At 39.4% G+C, this 27,464-nt stretch overlaps 1 protein-coding gene across 1 annotated transcript in view; it reads left to right on the plus strand.

Annotated features, from left to right (window-relative positions):
* MORC1 (MORC family CW-type zinc finger 1) overlaps window positions 1–27,464 on the plus strand; it is a 243,757-nt gene that overhangs the window by 23,872 nt on the left and 192,421 nt on the right. Inside the window, 2 exon segments of the mRNA XM_057544938.1 lie at window positions 649–778; window positions 23,495–23,552. Of these exon segments, the coding sequence (XP_057400921.1) occupies window positions 649–778; window positions 23,495–23,552 (188 nt within the window).

Consider the following 27,464-nt stretch of genomic DNA (forward strand, 5'->3'; position numbering starts at 1 on the left):
CATTCGGAAGGCTTATTGCCATCATACCAAGGAGTTTGGACTTTATAAATAATTATCATTTCTGAACAGGAAAAATGACGGGATAGATATACTTTTAAAATTGTTGTTTTATTGTGATAAAATATACATAACATAAAACTTACCATTGGAACCATTTTTCTGGGGTTTTATCTTGTTCCCTCATCTGGTACATAGCCCTCTGCCTTTTCATCTTGTCTATCTTTCTATGAATGTGGTTTTTGTTCCACGGGCTGCAGGATTGTAGTTCTTCTTGCTTCTCTGAACCATTTTTTATTGTACAATTCAGTGGCATCAAATATATTCACAGTGCTGTGCAACCATCACCACTATCTCCAGACTTCATCATCCCCAGTAGAAATTCTGTACCCTTTAAACAATAACTCCCATTACCCTCTCCCCCAGGCCCTTGTAACCACCATTTACTTTCTGTCTCTATGAATTTGCTTATTCTAGGTACCACAAGTAACAGGAGCCATGCAACCTTGGTCCTTTTGTGTCTGACTTACTTCACTTAGCATAACGTCTTCATGGTTTACACATGTTGTAGCATAGGACAGCATTTCATTTCTTTCTAAGGCTGAATAATATTGTGTACGTGATGCCAACATTTTGTTTATCTATTCACAGATTAACCTTTGCAAAGTCCTTTGTCAGTGTTGTGGAGGACAGGTGGTAAAAGGAAGAGAGCAGAGTGAGAGATACAACGTCGGATGCTCTTCGAATAGTCCAGATGAGAGATTAGTAGGACCAGAATCAGGTAAGTGACAGCAGGAATGGGAAGACAGGATTGATTTGGAGAGAACAGGAAACTCTCATTCATTTGAGCTGATTTCTGTGGATGAACCAGCATCAAAATTTTGGTTTTACCTGGGATGTGTTAATAGGTGACTTTTCAAATTTCTCTTCATTCTTTTTGAAGAAAATGTGTTAGTTACAGTGTTACATGTTTAATGTAGATTTTTTCTGTTAAAAAAAGGGAGGGCTTCCCTGGTGGCGCAGTGGTCGAGAATCCGCCTACCAATGCAGGAGACACGGGTTCAAGCCCTGGTCTGGGAAGATCCCACATGCCGCGGAGCGGCTAAGCCCGTGTGCCACAACTACTGAGCCTGCGCGTCTGGAGCCTGTGCTCCGCAACAAGAGAGGCCGCGATAGTGAGAGGCCCGCGCACCGCGATGAAGAGTGGCCCCCACTTGGCGCAACTAGAGAAAGCCCGCGCAACTAGAGAAAGCCCTCGCACAGAAACGAAGACCCAACACAGCCATAAATAAATAAATAAATAAATAATTTTTAAAAAAAAAGGGAAACAAAGGTAGTGGCTAGGCAAGTAGACCCAATACCATCAATATCTAATAAATATTTCTAAAAAAACTATGTTTAGAATATAATTTACAGCCACATAAGAAATTACAGTAATTGCTTAAAATAGTGCTACTTGGAATCACCCAAAAGTAAAACCAATATTCTGTACCATAATTATCCTGGTGCATTGTACAACAACTAAGAAAAAAATGCTATTCATAAATCTTGGCAGAGAGGCATGCTTTAAAATATAAGCCATAGCTATTTTAAGCTCTAATAATTCTGTCTTTGTAAATCTTCCATCTCTTTGCTCATGGAAAATGTTCCATCTCTTCTTTCCCCCTACCTCCCAGAACAAAGTTCCTACCTCAGCATTATGCGCCCAACAGGCACCCAATAAATATTAATTGGTGGTGATAATAACATCACCCATGAGAGAGACAGAAAGCAGTATTTATTATCCTACTTCACAAATGAGAAAATTGATACACGGAGATGAAATGACTCACTCAAGGTCACATAGTAAGTCAGTGGCAGGGCTGGAAATAAAATGGAAGTAATATAGAAGGGCATGCTATTATCCTCTCCGCTTGAGAAATTCCCCCCCCCCCCTTTTTCATTCTGCCTGATCAACCTTGAAAGTTAGTGAGAGCAAGATCAGAGTTTTGTGTTTGTAAGCCTAGATAATACTGCTGGGGATTGAAACTGAACCCTGAGTTTTATTATTCTTTCAGTTTTTAAATATTGTGTGTGTGTGTGTGTGTGTGTGTGTGTGTGTGTTTTAATGTAGACAGTATCAGCCAGGTTAGTTTTAAACTTAGTAATCATAAGCTGTAAAAAAAATCTTCCTCTCTTCCTTTCCAACTACCTACGTACCCTCCTTGCTTTCATGCTGTATCACAGTCAGTTTTAATAGGACCTGTCAAGCTTCATCCTATTATCTAAACATTTCTGGAATATCCTCTGCAGAAAAGTCTGTATGGCAGAAATAAGGCAGACACTTAAGAGTGTGGAGAGGTTTGAGATCACAGCTCTCCCCATGCAAGCCCAGAAGGATCAGAGATCCAGAGTCACTTCTTACTCCTGCATCTCCATTTTATGCTCTGTAAAACAAGGCTGGATCATATGATCTCTTTCAGCTCTAATATTTTGAACTGGAATATATTCATAACAAATAGGTCCTTAACTAAAAATTTCTTTCTCTGTATGGTATTATATCATTGGAAGCATACAGAATATGCTAAGTGGGCACAGCCCCTACTACTGTCAAGGAATTTACATGCTGAGACTTATTTCTGTCCGAACTGAGACAGACAGAAATAAGTGAAAGGGAAGTCAAAATAGACCTGGCCAATAATTAAAGCAAAACAAATAAAATTGTATTCCCATTAGGCACAAAGAGATGGGTGCCCATCGCGGGCTGATAGGCAGTGTGGAAGTAAGGGAAACTATATAATTAGAAGTGGAAAGACTTCCTATATTGCCATCGCCCAGGGGAGGTTGAAAAAGAGTCTTTAAATTTGATAATGGAGAAATGACTGAATAGTCTATATACTATGCTCATGACCGTGAAATGGTCTGTATACTATACTCATAACCGTTCCTACTTGTGGTAGGAACCTATACACTGAAAAGATCAGAAAGCCTGATGTGCAACTTTAGACGCAGAATGAAAGGGCAGAGTCTGATGGCAGATTCCTTTTTCTCCCATGCAGAGGAGTCTCATTTAGAGCTCCCTCTTGGTAAATCCGAGAGACATAACTTGGCATGTCCAGCTCATTCTTCCTTTTTCTTCTTGAGAGTGAGCTGCCCTTTCTCAGAACTTGCTGTTCTGGTTCTGCAACCTGAAATTGTATATGAAATTCGCCCAATTCTGGGGTCCCGTCACCTGGCCCTGTACGTACTTAGACTATGCTACATTTTCCTAGTTAGCCTCTCAGTGATAAAGGAAATGGGTTGCTTTACATAATCAACTCTGGTTTATTTCTCAACTTGATCAAAACCAGGACTCAGAAGGGGAGTGTTGTGTGTCAGAAGGTGTCAGAGAATCCAACAGGTGTGTTGTCACAGAACCTCACTAAGAAACAGGGAAAAAAAAATTAAAAAAAGAGCATAAACCAGGGCGCTCAGCTAGCAGGAGCTTGTCATACCTGGATGGCTGCAACTGTAAACTCCTTCCCTCATGTAACCTTCAATGTCTATGAAGGATTCGATGGGGGCAAAAGACACTAAAAGTCTGTCAGATTCACAGGATAGGCCCTCATCTAGCTATTTCCTTTAGGTGCTGGGTGATACTGAAGTTTGTACTGGAGATGGAGATTAGCAGTACAGTCATGCCACAAACTCAAAAATACTTAGGAATGGGATTCTGCAAGTAAAGCACTTAGCACTCAGTATAAGCAAGTAAAGAATAATATTTATTATTTACTATTTTGTTGGACTGAGTCTCCATCCCTGTCCTTAAAATGTTTATGTCTTTAAAAAAAGATGAAATAAGTGCCCAGGCAATTATGTGTGCTTATAAATTAAGTACTAAAATAAAGTATAAATGGTCACTGGTAATTAAGTACAAAAAAGGATGGGGAGAAAAGGATATACAGATGTCTTGGAAATATGATAAAATTTTCAAAGATCTCTCTAATTGTAGGAGAAATTTTATAATTTTGTGAGAGATTAAAATACGCATGTTTAGGTTCATATTTTTTGGACTTGAATATTCTCTGCGTTGTAAAGAATTTTCTTTACAGATAATGAAATTGTTATTTTTTCCTTCCCACTCTAAACTTTAGTCACTGACCCAAAACTTTGTGGCAGAAGATTGAAGAGTTGTATTTTAGTATAATGGATTCTCTCACTTGGCTGCAATTCACATAAAGTTGAGAGAGAGAGAGGAGAAATTTGGATTGTGAGGAAAAACTGAAGAAGAAAAAAAAAGGATGAAGGAGAACAGAGAAATCAAGAAAAGAAATCAAAGGAAGGAGAGATGGAAGAAGGGAGGTTACAAAGGTTACAAAAGGTGAAAAACCATGGGGAAAGGGGCAGGGCAAATAGGGGAAGTATAGGCAGAAAACAAAGAGGGTTGATGGAAGCGAACTGGAAAAAAAGAGGTGCTGAACTACAGGACCAGCTTACAAATCCCCATGATTTTATTAAACTGTCTGTTAATAAAACACTTCGAAACTGAACTTTTAACTCGGGGACTTCGGCTTTATTGACGTTACCATTGCCAATGTGTCGAGTACTTTGAAAAGCAAACAGAAACTGGTATTACCTGAGTTTAACTTCAATCTGTTTTAACCCGCTCTCAGTGCACTAACATACACCCACATATGTACTCACACGCATGGCCACGTAATTCCCTGGGGCATAGTTTTGACGCTGGCAGTTCTTTTATTAGCTCTGAATTTTGTGGACAGAGACATCTGTGACTCACAAAAGGCAGCATTTTATATGATTCAATCAATGGTGACTCCTTCTGTGTCACTGCCTATGTGTGTGTGGATGGGATTCCCAACCCTAGAGCCATGACCAATGGTGGTACGTGGGTAGGAAAACAGTTTTTCTACAACATCAAGAGTGCTCAATGAATCTAGTCACTGGCAGTGGCATTTTGTTCTCCCACCAAGTTATTTTGCAGTTTACTCTCACTACCCACCTCTTTGAGAGCATCAATCAATCTTAAGCCAAAGTGAGTAAGTAAAATTAAGAACAAAATCTTTTTTTTTTTTATATATAGTTCCCATCTGGTTAGGTAATACCTTTCAAAATTGAGTTTTTTTTTTTTTTTTTTTTTTTGGTTGCGTTAGGTCTTAGTTGCGGCGGGCGGGCTCCTTAGCTGTGGCATGCAAACTCTTAGTCGTGGCATGCATGTGGCATCTAGTTCCCCGATCAAGGATCGAACCCGGCTCCCCTGCCTTGGGAGCATGGAGTCCTATCCACTGCTCCACCAGGGAAGTCCCAAGAACAAAATCTTATATAATAAACTAAAACTATATCAGGGAATACAGGCTCTCCAAGGAAGTGGAGGGCTGCAGTGATGACTGAGAAGGTCCATTCCTTCTATGCAGAGAAGAAGACAAAGGGAAGGATCGGAGGTGCTGACAGTGTTGTGGGGAAGAAAATATGAGCTTAAAAGCTCTTGTCAAAAACAAACAAACAAACAAACAAAAACAAACCAAAAAACCTTTCAAGACAAATAGGACTTGGTTACTAACTCTGGTTTGAAAAACAAGAGCTGGAACTATGCTAGAGAAACAGGCCAAAGGCAGATTATTTCTTCCCCTGTCTAAAACCAGAAGGCATACTTGTACTTTATGGATAGATCTGACCATAAGCCAACAATATGGGCATGAACCCTCAAATTGTTTCATGGATGGGTCAACCCCAAGGACTGCTTTACTTACTCAGTGAAGCACTTTCCAAATATGTGCATTGTCCATATTTCCTCTTTATGAGAAATAGGGCTGTTTCATTTTTAAAAGTGCCCTGTTACAATACTACAAAGCTATGGTAATCAAAACAGCATGGTATTGGCATAAAAACAGACATATGAGAATAGAGAGCCCAGAAATAAACCCACACACCTTCAGTCAATTAATCTTCGACAAAGGAGGCAGGAATATACAGCGGAAAAAAGACAGTCTCTTCAGCAAGGGGTGTTGGGAAAGCTGGATAGCCACATGTAAATCAATGAAGTTAGTACATTCCCTCATACCATACGCAAAAAATAATCTCAAAATGGTTTAAATACTTAAATATAAGACATGACACCATAAAACTCCTAGAAGAGAACATAGGCAAGACATTCTCTGACATAAATCGTAGCAATGTTTTCTTAGTCAGTCTCCCAAGGCAAAAGAAATAAAAGCTAAAATAAACAAATGAGACCTAATTAAACTTAAAAGCTTTTGCATAGCAAAGGAAACCATAAACAAAATGAAAAGTCAACCTACGGATTGGGAGAAAATATTTGCGAACAATGCAACCAACAAGGGCTTAACTTCCAAAATATACAAACAGCTCATACAGCTCAATATCAACCAAACAACCCAATCAAAAAATGGACAGAAGACCTAAATAGATATTTCTCCAAAGAAGACATAGAGATGGCCGACAGTCACGTGAAAAGATGCTCAACATTGCTAATTATTAGAGAAATGCACATCAAAGCTACAATGAGGTATCACCTCACACCAGTTAGAATAGCCATCATCAAAATGTCTACAAATAACAAATGCTGCAGAGGGTGTGGAGAAAAGGGAACCTTCCTACACTGTCGGCGGGAATGTAAATTGGTGCAGCCACTATGGAGAACAGTATGGAGGTTCCTTAAAAAACTAAAAATAGAATTACTCTATGATCCAGCAATCCCACTCCTGGGCATATATCCAGAAAAGATGAAAACTCTAATTTGAAATGATACATGCACCCCAGTGTTCATACAATAGCCAAGACATGGAAGAAACCTAAGTTTCCATCAATGAATGGATAAAGAAGATGTGGTACATATATACAATGGAATATTACTCAGCCATAACAAAGAATGAAATAATGCCATCTGCAGCAACATGGATGGACCTGGAGATTATCGTACTAAGTGAAGCAAGTCAGACAAAGACAAATTTTATCATATGATATCGCTTATTTATGGAATCTAAAAAATGATACATGTGAACTTATTTACAAAACAGAAATAGATTCACAGACATAGAAAACAATCTTATGGTTACCAAAGGGGGAAAGGGGGAGAGAGAAATTAAGAGTTTTGGATTAACAGATACACAGTACTACATATAATGTAGATAACCAACAAGGACTTACTGTATAACACAGGGAACTATATTCAATATCTTGTAATAAATTATAATGGAAAAAAAATCTGAATTTGAATCACTTTGCTATACACCTGAAACTAACACAACATTGTAAATCAACTATACTTCAAAAAAATTAAAAATTAAAATAAAAGTGCCCTGTTGAGGTGGAACAAGTTGGGTTTGGGACTTTTCTTTAAATCAGTACAACTAGGAACGGTTCTTGATTATGTCCTGGTTTGGCTCTATTTTCTCAGATAAAATCACCCAGCTCCCTAACTTCTGACCTTTTCTTGTGGGACCAATGGCTACCATATTGGCTCTATTACTTTTCCTGTGGAACCAATGGCTACCATATTGGCTATATTACGTTTTTGGGAGGAGGTCTTGTTGTGTGCTCTGCTGCCTATCTGATGCCTGCATATCCCATACCCGGCACTGCAGTGACAGAGGGGACAGTTTGTGTGGCAGAAAGAAGAGTTTTGTTCTCAGAAGACCTGGATGTAGAATTTAGATGTAAATCTGGCATTGATCTTTTTTTTAAAAAATTTAATTAATTTATTTATTTATTTTTGGCTGCATTGGGTCTTCATTGCACGTGGGCTTTCTCTAGTTGCAGCGAGCCGGGCTACTCTTCATTGCGGTGTGCGGGCTTCTCACTGCAGTAGCTTCTCTTGTTGTGGAGCACAGGCTCTAGGCTCATGAGCTTCAGTAGTTGTGGCATGCGGGCTCAGTAGTTGTGGCTCACGGGCTCTAGAGCACAGGCTCAGTAGTTGTGGCTCTCAGGCTTAGTTGCTCTGCACATGTGGGATCTTCCTGGACCAGGGCTCGAACCTGTGTCCCCTGCATTGGCAGGTGGATTCTTAACCACTGCGCCACCAGGGAAGTCCCTGGCATCGACCATTGACCGACTGTGTAGCTTGGTCATTTAACTACTCTAAGCCTCAGTTTCCTCTTTGTATGAGACTCATAACACCTATTTTCAGAGTGATTATGAGAGTTGGACTAAGGTAACATATGGAAAGGCCCTGACACATAATAAAGATTTAAAATAGTAATACTACTATTTGATGTCTTATAGGAGAAGGCAATTCTGGACCTAAATGCTAAAGAAAGGATTTTTGTTTTGTTTTTTAATCAAATCATGACACTTACACTTCTAATTGTCTGACCAGGGAATCAACCCCAATGTGTATAAGTTCATATTTTGAGAAAATCAGTAAAATAATTTGGGGACTCTGCTCATAAATTTAATTACTTGAGTAGGCTCTTCATCATTTTTGGCTTCAGCATTACCACTAGGGAAATGGATAATGAGATCTTTTCCCTACTTACTTCAAATTAAGTTCTAGACAAAAGTAATTTATTAGACAACTAATCTGTAACAGAGAAAACTTTTTTAAATAATAAAAATGAACTTTTAAAAATTGTTGTTTTCTTATGGCAAGCAGAAGGGCTCCAGGGAAGTGCAGATGAATAGGCTACATTCTTAAATGAAAAAGGAGCCGGGGAGTGGGTGGGGAAAGAAAAAAGTTGGTTCAAACTATTATTTCCTACTTTAGAGCTATGTGATTTAGAAAATGTCAGTTAAACTAGTTTTTAGTGTAACAAATGAATCTGGTTCTAAAGACTGCAGTCCCCTCCTCCTGTAAGCAGTAAAGGATTCTTTCCTGAGATCTGAAGGGTTAATCCAGCAGTGTAAACCTCCCTCTGTCCTTGGATTCTGATCCTCAACTTGTTCTTTCATGAACTTCAGCTACCTAATTTTACTTACTTACTTATTTATTTATCAATCAAGTAAAGTTAGTCAAACCAGTCGTCTTTATAGGTAGATATATTTTCATCTCAGCTGGAGTTAAAGTTAATTCCAACTTGTTTTTAAAGAAAGTCAATGAAAGTCAGTTTACAGAACCATTTTCCTTTTGGCTGGTATTTTTGACTCTGCAGTGTTCACAGGTGAATGTGGACCAACTGTAGTGCTTTTACCCTTGTGATCATCCACTATCACCCACTCTAAAGTCAGCTGCATGGATGAGAATTTAAGGCAAAGCACTGTACTGATGGTTTATAACCAGCCCCTGACTTCCGTTTACAGTTGCTCCTCAGACATGCTCTTAAACTGAGCCAGCCTCACTTACTTCAGCTGGATGTGTGGGCTGTAACTGGGTGTGACTGTATTTGCCTTGATGATAACTGCTTAATAATAACTTGGCTAAAATTTGCTAAATCATTTGTTTAAACATGTCCTAAATGCAAAGTGCAATATAGATGATTAAAACTCTTTGTTAAAATTATTCATATGCTTAGGAATAAAGGGCTAATCATATACACACGTATATATGTGTACACACATATCTAGATTCATACTCTAAATATATATCTATATCTATTTATGTGTGTGTATCTCAAGCGAAATACATATTTCTTTTGCTTGGGTCTCAAGCTTGTCATAAAAGTAGAAATTTATTCTGATTTAAGCACCTTCATCAGAAGTATTTATAAATTATAAAGATTTAAGCATGAAAATAATTTACACCTTTGTAAGTATTTGCAGTTTTGGATACAAAATGACCTTTCAGTTCAATTCAGATATAAGCCACTGAGTCACTGGGTCACTTTGGCAGCAAATCATCTGGCCTTTGGTGACTTCTTCAGCACTTCTCTGAGCTACAGCTTGCCTAAAAGGTTAATGAATTCACACTCTCAGAGTCCCTTGAGGTTTCCACATAATTGTATCATGTAAGTATTACAGTTTCTAAAAGACATTGAAAATTTTTCTTTGTTCAAGGAACACTTCTTTGGAGGTAGCAGTTAAATAGACTTCTTAGCAACAATAACATGTTAATACGTAATTAGGAATAGAATGATCACACATACAATTAACACTAACATGTCCAAAACCACAGCATGACACAATAGTTTGGTTTCCCTAATGCTTTAGAATTGGCCTATGAACAAAACATGTTTGTTCATTTCTTTAAAAAGTCAAAAGGGGTTATCAATCCACCTAACAGTTGTAAAAGACATGGTAAAAAAAAAAAGAAATAGGCTCTTACCTATAAGCACTGTTGAACACAGGGCCACTTGAAGCATTTTATAGGCCATGATCCTGTTTTGGAAAGAAAAGATTTATTTATTTTAATTTAGACTGAGCAGAGCTTTAGGGCATATGGGGTACTTTCCAGGAATATGAAGCATTTGCTGCGTACCTGGAGGCCCTATGAACTGAGACAAGTCAGAGAGGCTGCTGCATGAGATGGCCTTTTTATATAACTCCTACCTTTTTACCCTTTGGACTTTTTGAACTGACTTTTTACAGGCTGTTCTTATATGGGCTGTGTATTTACTTACTAATTTTACCATCCACACAGACTAATGTAATGTTAAAAAACGTACCAAAACAAAACAAAAAAGGTGAAAAAACTGGATCACTTACACATCGCTGTGGGGATAGAAAATGGTACAGTCACTTTGGAAAACAGTTTGGCAGTTTCTTACAAATCTGAGTGTACAACTAACCATACAACCCAGCAACTGCACCACTAGGGATTTATCTCAGTGAAATGAAAACTTATGTTCTTATGGAAACCTGTATAAGAACGTTCACAGCAGCTTTATTAGTAATAGGCAAAAACTGGAAACAACCCAGATGTCCTTAACAGATGAATGTTAAATACACTGAGGTACATCTACACATGGATTACTACTCAGCAATAATAATATAATAAAAATTATCGATAGACACAACAACTTGGATGAATCTCTAGGGAATTATGAAGAGTAAAAATAGCCAATCTCAACTGGTTACTTCCTGTATGATTCCATTTATATAACCTTCTTGATATGACAAAATTATAGATGAAGAAAGTTTTAGTATTTATTAGGGATTAGGGATGGAGGCGGGTGGGTGTGGTTATAAAAGGGCAATACATGGGACCCTTGTGGTGGTGGAACTATTCTGTATCTTGACTGGTGGTGGATTTGTGAACATAAACATGATACAATTGTATCATCTTCTTAGATTCCACATATAAGTGATACAAATGAACTGATTTACAAAACAGAAACAGACTCACAGACTTCGAAAACAAATTTTTTATAAAGATTTTTTTTTTTTGATGTGGACCATTTTTAAAGTCTTTATTGAATTTGTTACAATATTGCTTCTGTTTTGTGTTTCGGTTTTTTGGCTGTGAGGCATGTGGGATCTTAGCTCCCTGACCAGGGATCAAACCTGTACCCCCTGCATTGGAAGGTGAAGTCTTAACCACTGGACCGCCAGGGAAGTCCCCCAAAACAAATTTATGGTTACCAAAGGGAAAGGTGGGGAGGAGGGATAAATTAGGAGTTTGTGATTAACATATACACACCACTATATATAAAACAGATAATCAACAAGGACCTACTGTATAGCACAGGGAACTATACTCAATATTCTGTAATAACCTATACGGGAAAAGAATTTGAAAAAGAATGGATATATGTATATGTATAACTGAATCACTTTGCCCTACACTTGAAACTAACACACACACACACACACACACACACACACACACGATAAAATTGCATAGAACTAAATACACCTCTCTCCATCTCTCTTACACACACACACACACACACACAAATGAGTACATATAAGACTGAGGAAATCTGAATAGGATTAGTAGATATATCAATGTCAACATCCTGGTTGTGATATTGCACTGCATTATAGTTTTGTAAAACATTACCACTGGGGGAAGCTCAGTGAAGGTCACAGTGAAGGTCACATGGGATTTCTCTGTATTATTTCTTACAAGTACAAATGCTTCTACAGATCTAAAAATAAAAAGTTTAATAAAAAGTTTAAAGTTTAAAGTTTAAAGTTTAATAAAAAGTTTAATTAAAAACAAAGTGGTGGTAAAATTTGCTTGTTTCCAACAAAAGTATATAATGAATACAATCAGAACACCTTTTTTTAAATTTTGATTGTTCAAACAATTCCCTTTATCAGTGGCATGATTAACAGTTAAATGAATAATTTCATCATCATACAGTTTATTCGCAATAGAAACTATGCATCTTTTAGCCAGTCTCATCAAGATTATGCAATCTGTAACAAGTAAGGTGTAGGGATAGAAAAGTGGTAAGAGATGACTTTCTGGATGTTTACCTTTGAATCATAGAGTGTTTAGAAACCTGGATCTACCTAGCTGGGAGCTGTGCTTCCAATTACTGATGGAGGGCTTGGGAAGACAGGTATCTGGAAATAAGCACAGCAGAGTCTTGGCAGCCTATCCCATGTGTCCATCTAGAAAAGATTTTGTTGGTGCAACACCTACTGCCATATTTCTGTAAGGCTCCTTGTTTATTACTTGATGGAGCGGTGTAAATATGCACCTGTGTGATAGACTAGAAGAACCTCAAGAAAACCAAAGGGAAAGTACTTTCTTGTTATTTAAAATTTATAGAACCAAAAGAGAAATTCATCTTTCCCTCTTCTTCTCTTCCTTCCATCATTCTTCAACTTTTGGCACCTAAAATGAGCCTTGTCTGGAGGAGGGATGGGAGCAGGGTTGCATCCTATCTCTTTTACTTCTTTCACAAAATGGTTCATTAGTTATTTTGGCTGAAGTGTATAATGCAAGTGTAAAGTAATAATAGTTCTTCCATAAATTATATATACAGTCTCATTTAATCCTAGTGACAATTTTATGGTGAAGGTATTATCATTTTACAGATGGGTAAACTGAGGCTCAGAGAGGTTTAATAACTTGTTGAAGGAGTGTCCAGAAATTACGGGGTGAAACTTTGAAGCAGAAGTAGAGCGCTGCTTGTGCTTAGAGGCAAAAGCCAGTGAAATGAAGCAAATTAAGGTGAATGTGACCCCAATTTGGCCCACAGGTGAAGGTGGCCTCAGCAACTCAGGTTCGCAGGGGAAGTAAAGGTATTTGATCCTTCATGGGCCAGAAAATCTTGTCCTTCCTGGTGAATGAAGCCATCTCTGATCTCCCAAATCAGATTTGGCTGCTCTTTCTTACATTTGCATATCCTTGGTACGTAGGCCATCTCTCCCTGTATTATGGTTATGTATGTACATTTCAATGTTCCTGAGTAGATTACACATTTCTTGAAGGCTGGTGCTTCATCTTACTCCTATTTCTATGCCTTCAGTGCCTAGCACAGGACCTTTCATACAATAGCCTCATATAATAGCCCTCAGTAAACATGATTGAACTTAATTGAATCAACCAATTCAAATTAAATTGAATTGTGTTAAACTGAGTCAGTATTTTCCTGCACTAGTCTTAACAATTTACAGTCTTATCCTACTGGCAGCAAAAAAACAAAACAAAAAACAAAACTAAAATGTAGCTGTTTCGTTTTTATGTTAAGCTTTGGTTTTTGAATAGTGTTCCCTATAGCTTGTCTCTTTTTATGATCTATGAAAGAAAAAAGCTAGATCCATAAAAATTGGCAATCTTAATTATAAAGACATAGAAATGCTCTTGGAAATGAAACTGGAATATCTATATTTGAAAAACAGAAAGATCAAGTGGCATGAATTAATGAAACTCACCAGTGGAGTCTGTTTACAACTTTGATGCTTTATATTTAGAAATTATTACTTTAATATGGTCTGATAGACCTTGGTAATATCCCATGGCCTCTTCCATATTAGTGAAATATAAATGTTAGAAGAAAAATGTATGAAATCAGATCTAATACTATAAAAAAAATTTTAAACAAGAAAAAAGAAAAGAAAGAAAATTTTATTCTACCAAGGAGCAAACTCAATTTAGTTTCTGCTCTGAGTCATGCTACAAATGCAATCAGACCCAACAAACTGCAAAGCTTTGTAGAATGCAATGCTCATTTATAAAATTCTGATAAGAAGTGATGGGGGGCATGGTGCAGCCTAGCATGATTCAATGACATCATCAGCATCAAGAAAATGTGGAAGGTTAGTCAACGTGTTGAAGGAGACGATACTATCCCTTATAAACATTGTACTGAGCTTTCAGCAGCATTCGACCTATTGAAAATAAGCTGGTGACAGCACTTAATTTTGTGAAGTTATTTGAGATTCTCAAAGAGTTACTACCTGAGAACAAAATTTTACCATAGCACCTGGTAAAGGAGTCAGTTTTAAACTGATTTGACTGCAAATGGGTTTGATATAGTTTGTATTCTAAGATAGAGTATTAACATGTCATTATTATCATGTCATGTCATTATTATCAGGTCAAACCTCTTAGAGGTACCATTTCCCTCCTAGGACTGAGGGAATAGCCCATTACACTCATGGTTTTTTTTTACATTTAGGCAGAGAATGACACAGCAACTATATCCCAAGATTGAATGAGAGCTTCTGTAGTCTGTCTTACAGGCAGAAAGTAACTGTTTAGTGAGGCACAAGAAGTCAGATTCAGGCTCAGTTGGTAGAATGCAGAAACTACTTTTGAATTACTACGTAGAATATTGTTTTGCCTTGGAAGCTGGAGCTTTTGTTTTTATTTTTATTTTTTTCTCAATTTGTGAGTAAAACGAAGCCCTGTTGTAGGCGATAGAAGGTATAGTCTTTCTTTAACCTTTTCCCTCCACTTAAGTACACTATATTCCCTCTTACTATCGTAACTATTGACTTTTCAATGCTGTTGTCAGGACATGGGGCATGTACCCCCTCCCTTCATATATTAATAGCAGGAGCTGGATTCATTTGGAGATATTAGCTAAAATGTTGGAGAAAAGTATTCTGCTTTTGTATTCATTTTCAGTGTGACTGCTACAGATTTTAAAACTTGCTGCATCTTCAGATGCATTCGGTTTAATGTGGTTTGGTGAAGTTTAAGGACTTGCCTAATAGACTTCTCTTTTACTAGATGTAGGTGGTTCAGGGTCTTTGAAAGATTGGGCTGATCCTTCCTGGTTTGGGGAGGAGGGGAGAGCTCCCCACTATCCAGGCTCATTGTCATCTTGAGATCTAGGCTACACCTATTGTGCAGGGGTTCCTCCTCCTCCCTCTTTCCCATTTATTTGCTAATCTGGACACCCACTATAGAGCAGTATGAAGACAGACAATGGGGAATTTACCGATTTATCCTTCAGGTGTTCCTTCACTCACCTATTTACTGGGCACTTCCTATGATCTAGGCACTTTTCAGAATCCATCTATTTTGAACACATTCCATATACATTGTTCCAAGTACTAGAGTTACAAAGATATGTCAAACATTGTTTCTTGTGTGGGAGAATATCATTTCAGGGAAAGTCTCCCAGTGAGGCCAATTGGATTTTTTCGTGAGGACAAATCCAGTTGAGGGAGGAAGAAAATTCCAGGAAAGGAAAGAGGATGGGTATAGATCAAGGTGCTCAAATGGACACAATACATTAGTCAGCCATCATTTGAGGCTATCACAGTAACATCTGGGAATATTGTACTTAAGCAATCCTCTATGTTATTGATGTTCAATAATTTCAGTGATTTCTACTGTTTGTCACCATAAACAAATTGGAGTAATTTAAAGATGTGTCATTAATACAAATGTATACGGTCTAGCAGTTTAAGTAAAAATACCAATCTGTTTTTATGATATGGTGTCAGAATCACACAACTTCTTGATTAAGCTTTGAGATAATGCATGCCAAGGCATTTTCCTCGTTATACACTGAATAATTGATAGTTGATGATATGTGACATTTATTGAGCGTCAGCAATGTGCTAGCTAGTTTACGGAGCACAGAACTATCAAGGGACCTTGCCCAATTGGCTCACTATCAAAACACAGTCTGTCATTTGCTACGTCTTCCATGCTCCACTAAACTAAAAGCAAAGAAAGCATTTCTTGAGAATCACTGCAGTAGTGAATGGGGCTAGATTTTTCTCTGCAGATGGCTCTGTGGGCATTAGTATTAGTTCCATAGGGAAGCAATCTGTTCCCACGGTTCTGGTAATCTCAGAAGATAAACTTGATAATCTAGTGTAGATCTGAAGTAAAGGCTGTTCTATCATTTGATGATGCTTTTTTTTCTCTGCTGCAACCTGTAATTGAGCCCTCACCAGTGTGACTTACTCAGGGTCAAAACGTAAGGGCATGTGTTTCAGTCTAGTGTATAAAAACAACAGCTGGATTCTCCAGGGAAAGGAATAGCTTTAAAGGATTTAAATTATTGCTTGAAATGCCTTGTTCCTTGAGGAAAAGATGGGGGAGTTAAGATATAGGAGGTTATGGATGAGGGCATTTGAAAATGAAATGCCATGGGTGGGGAGGCAGATTGGGGAGCATAAACAGAAAATCTTGAGTCCTGGGTTGGAAGGGGCAAGAGGTTAAAAGGAGAACATCTGTTGGCACAGTGGCTGCATAAGAATGGTAGAAATTGCTTCCCATTAATTGTTGTTGGGTGGCGGGTATTAGTTTGTAATATGCTAGAGCATATTACAGCTAGAGCATGTAATATGGCAGCTAGAGCTGCCATAGCAAATACCACAGAATGGGTGGCATAAGCAAAGGAAATTTATTTCTCACTGTTCTGGAGGCTGTAAATCCAAGATCAAGGTGTCGACAGACTTGGTTTCCTCTGAGACCCCTCATTTCAGCTTTTCTTTAGCCTCCCTCTTGCTGCCTCTTCACATGGCTTTCCCTCTGTGCATGCACACATCCCTGGTGTCCCTGTCCTAATCTCCTCTTCTTACAAGGACACCACTCAGACTGAATTAGAGCATACCCTAACATTCTCGTTTTAACTTAATTACCTCTTCAAAGGCCCTATCTCCAAACACAGTCACATTCTTAGATACTGGGGGCTAGGGATTCAACATATGAATACATAAAGTTTGGTGGGGGGGATATAATTCACTCCATAACAAGTTAACAAAGAGAAAAACCTTCAAACTTGGGTAGTTTTGCTTTTCCCAACTCTTGTTTGTCCATAAGGAATAGGAGTATTTGGAAAGTTGACCAAAAATAGTGGATGGAGGAGGAGTCCCCCTGAGACTCTGTCAGCTGACGATGTTTTCCATGGTGAAATTGTTTTTCTCTCTTCAGTAAAAGAGAGGTTTGAGAAAGATAAGAAATGCTCTCTCACAAGCCTCTCTTTCTGTCTTTCCTGATTCAGATTCCATCCTAGGAATTTAAAAATTGTTAAATTATTTATATCTCTGGGTCAACATGTTGAGGCTAATGTAAAATTTTAGCTCCCATTCCCATGGAGGTTGACCACCAGGTTGATGGATACATTTCTTTTCCATGGACACAAACTGTATTGGGACAGGTATAAATGGGCAAGAGTGAATTAGGGAGCTTGGAAAGAGGCCTTTGTACCATGGCAGCACTGGTTTCATTTTTAGCAGGCTATTCAGATAGAATGCACAGATTTCTCATGAGCCCTAAAACCAGATTATTTGGCTTATTTCTGGTCATATAATAGGCATTAAATGCATTATTATAGTCATTTTTTTATTATCCACTGTAATATAGTTCTCAAGCAATCCTGAGAATATTATCCTTTGGAACTAGAAAATCAAATTTAGTGCAGGTTCCAAGGCTCTTGAAATTGTGATTATCCCCATACAGAAGGTTACTATAAGGAATAGAGATTTAACTTTTAATAGAGGTATAATGGCTTTCAATGTCCCAGTCCCCTTTAGGTCAGAGAGATGTCATATTCTCTACTGTCACCATCAGACTTTCTGCTCAGGATTAATAATCCTTTAGTTACTCTAGATGAGAATTATGATGCCACAAAGAAGAGAACTTTAGGTGGGGATAAGAATGGAGGGGTAGTCCTGAAAAGGAAGATGAGAAAAAGGAAGAGACTACAAACACAGAAAGAATAAGCATTAGGACTCAGTCTAAGATAATTAAACAAAGGTATTTTATGGTCTGATTGAGATATGGTTATAAAGACAAGACCATGACAGAGTTTGGGGTATGTTTGTGCTCTAGGGGAAAGTGAAAGACAGAAGAGGGGGTGGGTAAATGACCAACTATATACTATTTCATCATGCACATAGCTGTCTTGAAGAAACTTTTGAACACCTAAGTTATAAAATAATGTGAGGCAATATTTAATAAATCCAGCCAAGTCTAATGAGCCCAATCCCTCAAACTCCTCAGCATATGATGGCATGCTTCTTTGTGGGGGAAGATCCTGCCAGTGGAAAGTTGATAATAATAATTACTTATCACCTCAGGTATCATGGGGATTTTTATCTATAAGAGTTAGGTACAAGAAAAAAGGAAATACCACTTTTGGAGTGGTGATATCCACTGCAAATATGACTTTTCAGTGGTGAGAGACTACCTAGGGATGGGGGCCCCTTAAATGATGGGGTGATTAGCTTTGGCAGGAAGTGATGTTCTGAATAGAGACAACAACCCACTTGACCAATTCGGTGGTTAGCGATCAGAGGGTAGAGAGTGCTTTTCCTAGGAATGGGGAGGAACAAGTGAGAAAGTTAAAGAGAAAGAAATAGCGCCCCCAGAGAAAGAGTGGTGGAGAGAAGCATGTTACAGAAACTGATACAAAGTCAGGAAGTCACTGTGAAAAGGATTCAGGCTCTAAACCAATGACTCACTTCCCACCCCCAACCTCCATGTGCCACACTCAAACTGAATGATTTGGGGCGAAAAGGTGTGGAATTTGGAAACTCGAGAGATGTTATGAACTCTCAATCCCCATGTGCATACTTCATATCAAAGCCTGTTGGCATGTTTTGTTGATTCGATGTTTTCCAATAGCATTATGTGTTATCAGTCACCACACCCAGGAAGATGCTCCATCATTAACCATATCACTGGGATAAGGTCTAAGAGCAAGTTGCCTCTTCTGGACGGCGCTCCAGTCCCCATCCAAGGTAGGGATATCCAGAAAATACCTCTGAGCCAGAAGAGCAGGATGGCATCAGTGTTTGAACTGGGAACCTTGAAACTAGCTACTTCCACATTCAGCCCACATTCAGTAATTCCTCTCCACCACACCCTATGATTTCCCCCAGCAGTATCTGTGAAATGAAAGGCTTCACACCTTGTTGAGGAAATATCAGGCTACAAAAAACAAGATGGTAGAGTGTTAGGCTGATGATAGAAGACCCCTGATATCACATCACAGGCTCATTTCTTTTACATGTTGGATTTTTTGCATTACTTTTTTGTTATATTTATGGTAGAACAAAGATAATTGAAGTTCAACAGTAAAATAAAACCAAAAACTATTCTAAAACTGTTGTGCAGTTTTGATTGTAGACAAAATTTGTCCCTGCTCTAAAAACTCTTTTTTCATTACAACATTCTTTGAGCATACCTCAAATAACAGAAGTCTGGCAATTTGATATGGGAGGGATATGATAATAATAAAAATAGCAAATTTTATATTAAAAACAAAAGTTTATTTAAGTTTCTGAAATATACCAGGCATTTTCTGGATGTTATTTTGGTATGTTATGGGGGGAAGACAATTCAATTATGGGTAAGAAAGGTCCCCAGACTGAAAATTGTCCATTGGAGAACATATAGGACAATTTGTTTCATTTCAAAGGTCTGCAATTTGACTTAGATAAGAAATTTTAAGAGGTGGTTCTTTTTGCCACAGCAGGAAAAATGTGCTTACCTCTCCCTTTGAATTGTCAGTGATTCATTGCACGTCTGTAAGTGCTGTTCTCAAAGGTCAGAGTACGAGTCTTACTTACATGTGTGAGGTTTTTTCCACCTTTGAACTTTTAAAAAGACTCATTACAGAGTGCCCCAAAGATCAATGTGTGTTGTTTTATCACTTTGCATTCTAATAATGCACTAAATTTGGCTATTTGCAATGATTTTTTTCTTTCTTTTTAATTTTTATTGGCGCATAGTTGATTTACAATGTTGTGTTAGTTTCAGGGGTACAGCAAAGTGAATCAGTTATACATATATATATCTCCACTCTTTTTTAGATTCTTTTTCCATATAGGCCATTACAGAGTATTGAGTAGAGTTCCCTGTGCTATGAAGTAGATCCTTATTAGTTATCTATTTCATATACAGTAGTGTGCATATATTAATCTCAATCTCTCATTTATCCCTCCCCTCCCCCTTACCCCCTGGTAACCATAAGTTTGTTTTCTGTATCTGTAACTCTATTTCTGTTTTGTAGATAAAAGGGTTTTGTTGAAAGAAGATGGAACAAGTTTGAGAAGGATCTGGACACATTATTTCCCCTTCATTTTTTAATGGACAAATCCCAGGAAATACAATTATAAAAAACACTGTCTTGTCTTCTCAAGGTGAGGCTAGTGTATAATTCTAGACAGCCTATTGAGTTGATATACAGCCTCAATTCAGAAATTAGACATCCGTATTTAAACGGGGGTTCAGGACAGAAAATTGATTTGCAGATTTTTTTTGATCAGTGTTGACAAATATTAACTCATAGCCACAAAATTCGCATTTCCCCATACATTCACCTGAGTGTGTCTCTTTTCTTCCTGGTATCTTTAACCACCTTCTCCCATTCCCACAATCTTCTCAGCCTCTAACTTCAGAGGCACACAAGGCTCAATAACTTCACTAATATTTTCCATAACACAAAAGTACATTTTATTGAAAAATGACAACCTGTTGTTAGCTAACTCCATTGAAGACAGGAAAACCACATATTTATTTAAAGTGCAAGACAGTACTCTACTTGGATGTGCTGTTTGTTTCATTTGAAATCCTAACGTGACAAAAATGAACTCACTCTCTTCTACCTTTCAAACTGGTAATTTTGGGTGCCTTACCCAATACTGTCAATGGCAAGACCATCTCCCCAGGACTTCAAGCTTAAAACCATGGAGTAACTTTTGCCCTTTCTTTCTTTCCTGCTTCCCTCAGACCCCTGAAGAACTAAGTTAAGCCAACCAAACTTGTATTTTCTCCTTGCATTTACTAGTATCTTGTGGTCCTGTTTAGGAATGCCCACTCCCAGGTTTTCCTAATATCGACCTTTCTTATTCATCTCTTTCTCTGCATGGGCACCACTCCAGTCCTCATTTCCATGGTTTCTTCTCCACTTTATTGCAAGTCTTCCAGAGATGACCTTTATGGCTACCTAAGCTATGAGGGCATCCAGTTCATCTCTTTCCCACATAATATCAAATTCTCCCCAGCTCAGGAGGCTATTTCTCACTTTCTACTATAACACTCTGCTAACTAGCCTTCCTGCTTCTGGGCTTGAACTCCTCCAACCTAGTACTCACAAGCATCCAGAGCAATCCTTATGAAGCACACATTTCATTCATAGCCCTCCATTGCTGAAGGCCTGACTCTGGTTTCCAACCCCCGCAAGATCCACTCCAAATTCCTCAGTACAGCATTCAGGGTCCACCATGACCTGACTCCCACTTCCTTCCCAGTCCTCTTGAAGCTTGCACCCCCTCCTCTCCTGCCCCACTTTGTGCCCCTCACTCCAGACACAGTGAGCTACCTATTGAATGTCTGTGGAGCTTCACATTTTTCCTTTTTTCAACTGAACACTCTACCTAAAATGCCAATCCTGATTCTGTTCACCCAACAAGTGTAAGATCATCTTTCAAGGCACTGGTCAAGTGCCATCGCTTCTTTGAAATCTTTCCTAACCCACCTCCCTCCTTGGAACCCAGACTTCTCTCACAGGACCTGTAACACCTTCATACACGAATGGAGGCTTTAAAAGTCCATCAGTGTGGTGGAAACTGTGCATCGTTTCCCTTAGTCTCCAAGCACCTTCTCTCTAATCCCTCCAGTTAGAGAGACTGAAAAACTAGAAACTATACTTAGATTCTGGATGTAAAATATATTGTTTTGTTTTGATGCTACTAGGCAGGACGTGGGATGTGAGTGCGCAGAGGCAATGGCCAGCCTCAGCATTCCTGTACTTGGAAACCGCCCTCATGTGTAGCTGGAGGCAGTTGCAGCAGTGGCATCAGGAGACTGCTGCCCTCTGTTCTGAAGCTTCATGGTGTGAGGCTGAATTCAGCTGTCCTGTGGTAGGCCCCTGACTCGAGCACTACTATCTCTTCCATGGATTTTGTCAATATCCATTTCCCTGCATCATATTACTTGGTGTCTGACGTACGCAGAATGGTTTCTGTTTCCTACACTGAAACCTGATACACTCTGCCTCTATTAAACTGTAACCCCTTGAAGGCAGAAACATGATATTTGTATTTTTATATTCTTGGAACCTACCATGGAGCTGGCTCTCACCAAGTGAATGACTGATTCACTGCATGAGCCAATGATGGCTCCAAATTATACATCACTCTAAACATAAATTTCACCCCGACACTCCAACTTCTCTTTAATGCTCTCCTTCCTCATCTGGCCAACACTGTCTCTTCCTGTGCTTTAGTCTAACAACTCTAGTTATGATATTCTGTATACACACAGGTATTGCCCCTTCCTCTCTCTGTTTGTTCTAATGTCTCCTGCAAGTGTCTTCCTCTCTACTGACATTTACCACTTCTGGCAAGAAAAGACTTATAAATCACAGTTCATAACAAATAATCTTCTGCTGATGCCCAGTGATGGAAAGAAAGTATGCTTCTGGTGCTTTCTGGCATTATGCTTTGTCTTTATTTCTATTGGTTAAGAACAGTTTTGGCTACAACTAAAAGAAAATCCAATTATAATTACTTAAACCAATAAAGATAAAGTTTTGTTTCATAATGAAAACTCTGGAGGTGAGTGACTTCTGGCTTTGGTTTAGTAATTCAAGAATGTTTGGGACTGCTTCATGCAGTTCTCTTGACTTTCCCTCACGGATGCAAATGACACCTCACAATCCTGTAATTGCACCTGTGTTTAAAGCAGAAACAAGAAAGAAGGGAGGTAGAACCAGCCCCGACTGTGCCTTTTATCTAGTGGTTTTCTAGAAACCACTCAACACATTTCTGCTTTTATCTTATTCAAGAGGACTGAGTCAGATGGCCACCTTTGCTGCAGGGGAGTATAGAAAAGCAAGTTTTCAGCTTTGATAGTAGAAAGAGGAAAGTTGGGAAAATGGCTAGTGGGTTAGCCAACCCAGAGTGAATACCATATTTTCTAACTCATTTAATACCATCACTATTCTTCTTTGAGCAAGTTCTGGGCCTCATATTTTCCACCGTCTCATGCTTATCACAGTGCTGAATATTTGGGAATATAAAGATGGTCAGTTATGTGGGTAACAGAATTTCTATAATGAAAGCCCCACCATTGTCTAACCTGGAGTAGATTGGAAGAGATGAAAGCACACTGACAAGGTTCACACAAAAGCCAGAAAATGAGCAATAATGGTGTGAGGTGCTTTCAGAGACATTTCATTATTATCGATTGAGGGTTATCGGCCTCTTTCAACATTATCACCTTAATAACATTTGTTTTCTGTGTTTATTATCTCAGGACGACCTCACTTCTTATCATTCTTAGGAGATGGTACACCATTGTGCCTGGTTGGAAGGTACAAGTGTCCGTTTTCTATGTTTATAAACTTTGTTTTGAGTTTAAACATGTTTGTGTAGAGTAATGAAATGTTGGTTCAGACAAAGTTAGTTAAGCGAAAGGGGGAAGGTGGAGCTTTTGAAAAATTTGAGCCATTTGTGACTAGTACGTGAATGTTGCAAAGCTGAAATGGTTAGGAAGAGTTGAAGAGTCTCGTATCCCAACTGACTGTTCTTAACATCAGGATCAACCATAAGATGAACAGATGATGCTCTCATTTTAAATTTCTCCTCCCTGTTATTCCCCTAGTATTTTTATCATGAAATAATGTTAAAATGAATACTGAGGCAGGGCTGAGGGAGGTGGCTGAGACAGGCAATCCCAAAAGTATACCTTAAAGAGGAAACGAATTGCCTTTATGACAGCAGAGTGGCAAAGCAGAGTTGAAATGGGGAAAAAGGCTTTTGGTGGATTGTGCACAGTGATCTCAGGGCTCTTTTTCAGCACCATCTAATAGATCCCCCCCACCCCCCGCGTGCCTGTCATCCAGGCCAACCAGAAATGTCTAGTGCTTTGGGACTGCCCATGTACTGTAGGAGGGCTCTGCAAAGATTATTAGACGGAGTGCTTCTGTGATAATCACACCCTTCCCTCTGGTAGAAATTAGGTATTACAGCCCATTACTAATTATAGGCTAGTGGCTCTGGTGCCCTACCAAAAGTAAATTTCTTTGAGGTAGCAGCTGGAAATTGGGGGTAATAAAATAAATCCAGAAGAGGCTCGTCAAGCTTTTCTTACCCATAAAATGAAAATAAAATATCATACTTCCATTGAAGTTCTATGAAAGGAAAAATTGGAAAGATAGCTCACGTTGCTTAGTAAAGAGAATTTTGCTATTAAAACACCATCATAGCCACTGTTAAAACAAAAATGCAATCAGGAAAATTCCTTGAAATGTTTGTGTTTACTTCCGGTTTTCAAATGAGAGCACCATGTGGGCTTGGGTTGCCATTCAAATTCTCTCTTCCTCTGTTGAGTCTTACAAATGTAGTAACAGATAAACTTCTTTCTTTGGAAGTAGAATGAGTACCCCAAAATTGACATTGTTTTTCTTTTTTTGTGAGCCTCATTGCTTGTGTAATGCCTGGAAATCACAAACACATCTAGTCCAACTTCTTTATTCCACAGATGCTTGTTTCTGATTTTAAAACTCTCATATAAAACATCCGCTGAGTACTATTGAACTACCTTATTTGCAAGTCATAGTGCCTTAGAATGAATGAGTTTGAACACTTAGAGGTCAACTAGGTCTACTAATTTGTCATCCCAGCCAGCACCTTTCCATAACACATCCTTCTTGACAGATCTTGTTTCAGCTCAGGTTTTGGTGACCCAGTGCTTTGTATCCCCTTTCGGACAGCTGGCATACACAGCCCTTCCTTATATTTATCCCCCGTCCCCCTCTTTCCACCTTCCACTTGCCCAGTTCTGTCTTTTGGAACAATACAGAATGTCTATTCTTTGAGTCGCGCCAGCACATCAAACAATTGAATGGCAGCTGACAGGTGAAAAAGGTTCTCACGGAACACAAGCCGCACATTCTGTTCTGATTGCCTTTAGTTCTTCCTTTCTTTCCTCTCTGGCTGACCGCTTTTCCTCTTTCTTTCCTTCAACTGGAGAAAACACAACCCCAGGGACACGGGCAAGTGCTGGGGTGAGAACACAAAGGGTCTTGACCTCTGCTGTGTAACAACTGCAAAAGGGAAACTATCCATTTTCCTTCCCTACCACCCCCGTTCCCTTACCGACCTCGCCACCCAGATTCTTCCCATTCTGTGTGTTTATGTGTGTATGTGTGTGTGCGATCATTTCTGATCGAATTCTAGCCCCAGCCCTGGGCTCCATTTTCCAGTTGGGGAATGATAGAAACGAGTGTTTAGTAAGGTTACCTAAACCTCAATTCGGGAAGAGGAGCCTAGCCCAGACGCCTTATCACCAGGTGGATCCAAGATCAGCACCAGACTTAACTTGCCAGACACTCGGGCCCACAGTGCAGGGTGAGGTTCGCGCTCCGGCCACCAGGGGGAGCGCGTGCTCGCCGAGCCAGGTGTCCGCGCAAGGGCGTGGGCGTGGGCGTGGACGTGGGCGTGGAGACGGGCGAAAGGCTGCTGGGCCCGGCGTCTGGGTCCACGAGGGCCGCGCGGGTCGCGTTCCAGGCCATGGGCGACAAGTATGCCGCTCTGCAGCGGGCCCAGCTGCATCTGGACTTTATCCACGCCAACTCGTGAGTGCCCTGGCGTAGCCGGAACGGGGGAGCGTGTCCACACAATGGAGGCGTTTGTCCATCTCCTCATTCTACCATTCTGGCCTATCTAATGATTTCTCTCCCTAACACACTGACATTTTAAAGATTAAAGTTGCCCTCCAAAGAGTAATTTGTATTTATCGATTCCAGCCGCTGTTGCATCCTGAGTCTTTCTGAAAATGTAACCTCTATGAGGATAGGAATATCACATTTTAGTTATTACTAGGGCACTGTTTCTCCTCTGTCAGGCCAGTGGCCCGTTTGGCTCCTCTTTAGGTGTTATATCGAATATTCAGATTGCAGAGGTTTTCTTGTCCATCTGTTATTTCCAACACAACAAAGCATAGCAGTGAGTGCTGTGTAATTCACAGTGGTATGTTGATTTTTTGGAACCTTTTAGTAATTTGTATTTACTAAAAGTACCGATTGATAGAAAGAATGCAGCAGATTTGAAACCACAGAAATGGAAATGTAAAGAAACCTGGCCTTGCTGCTTGGGAAAAACAGTGTAATTTTTACAGACAACAGAATAAAACAAACAGGCAATATTCAGCAGATATTTAGTTTTATCTTGTTATCATGGAGAATGATTTCAAGCTGGAAAGGATGGTACAAGTAGTTAAAAGTTAACTGAGGTAGAAGACAAATGAAGAAATAGCAGTTTTGAGCGAGTTGAAAAATTATAAGCTGAGTGCTGGAAAGACTGTGAATTTTATCTTAGAAAAGTTCCTCAGCCTCAGTTTTGCATAGTTTCTGTAGCTATTGCTCCCCAGCCGCCTCCTCCCCCAAACTACCTCCCCCAAACCACCCCATTATCAGTTGGTGGTCTGGTAACTTAATAACAAAAGTGACAGCAGCGTGAAGCCACAGCAACAAAATCGGATACAAATTGGCATAGTCTCAGCTCCCAGAGATAAAATTCTTATCTGAGACTGGCCTCAGTAAAAACAGGTGGGATTTTTTATTCCTCCTTTGCTTGACCCCCACATCCAATCCATCATCAAGTCCTCTTCATGCTGTCTCTGTGTCTCAAATTCATCCATTTCTCCCCATCTCTACTGCCATCTCCCCTCTGGATTTCTCATAGCCTCTAAATTAGGTTCTCTGCTTCCCCTTCTTGCTCCCCTATGATCCGTTTTCCTAAAAGCTGCCAGAGTGAGCTTTTAAAAACTTAAGCCAGATGTGTCACTCTTCTTTTTTTTTTCTTTTTAAAATTATTTATTTATTTATTTATATTTTTGGCTGCGTTGGGTCTTTGTTGCTGCGTGCGGGCTTTCTCTAGTTGGGGTGAGCTGGGGCTACTCTTCGTTGTGGTGTGCAGGCTTCTCATTGCAGTGGCTTCTCTTGTTGCAGAGCATGGGCTCTAGGCGCACGGGCTTCAGTAGTTGTGGCATGTGGGCTCAGCAGTTGTGGCTCACGGACTTAGTTGCTCCGTGGCATGTGGGATCTTCCCGGACCAGGGCTCGAACCCATGTCCCCTGCGTTGGCAGGTGGATTCTTAACCACTGAGTCACCAGGGAAGCCCCGGGGTGTGTCACTTTTCTTAAAACATGACAGTGGTTTCCAGTTGCATGGGGACCAAGTATGAGCTCCTAACCATGGAGTAGGAAGTACTGCACGACCTGG

This window comes from Balaenoptera acutorostrata, chromosome 4, assembly GCF_949987535.1.
Source record: "Balaenoptera acutorostrata chromosome 4, mBalAcu1.1, whole genome shotgun sequence".
In the NCBI taxonomy this organism is placed as follows: Eukaryota; Metazoa; Chordata; class Mammalia; order Artiodactyla; family Balaenopteridae; genus Balaenoptera; species Balaenoptera acutorostrata.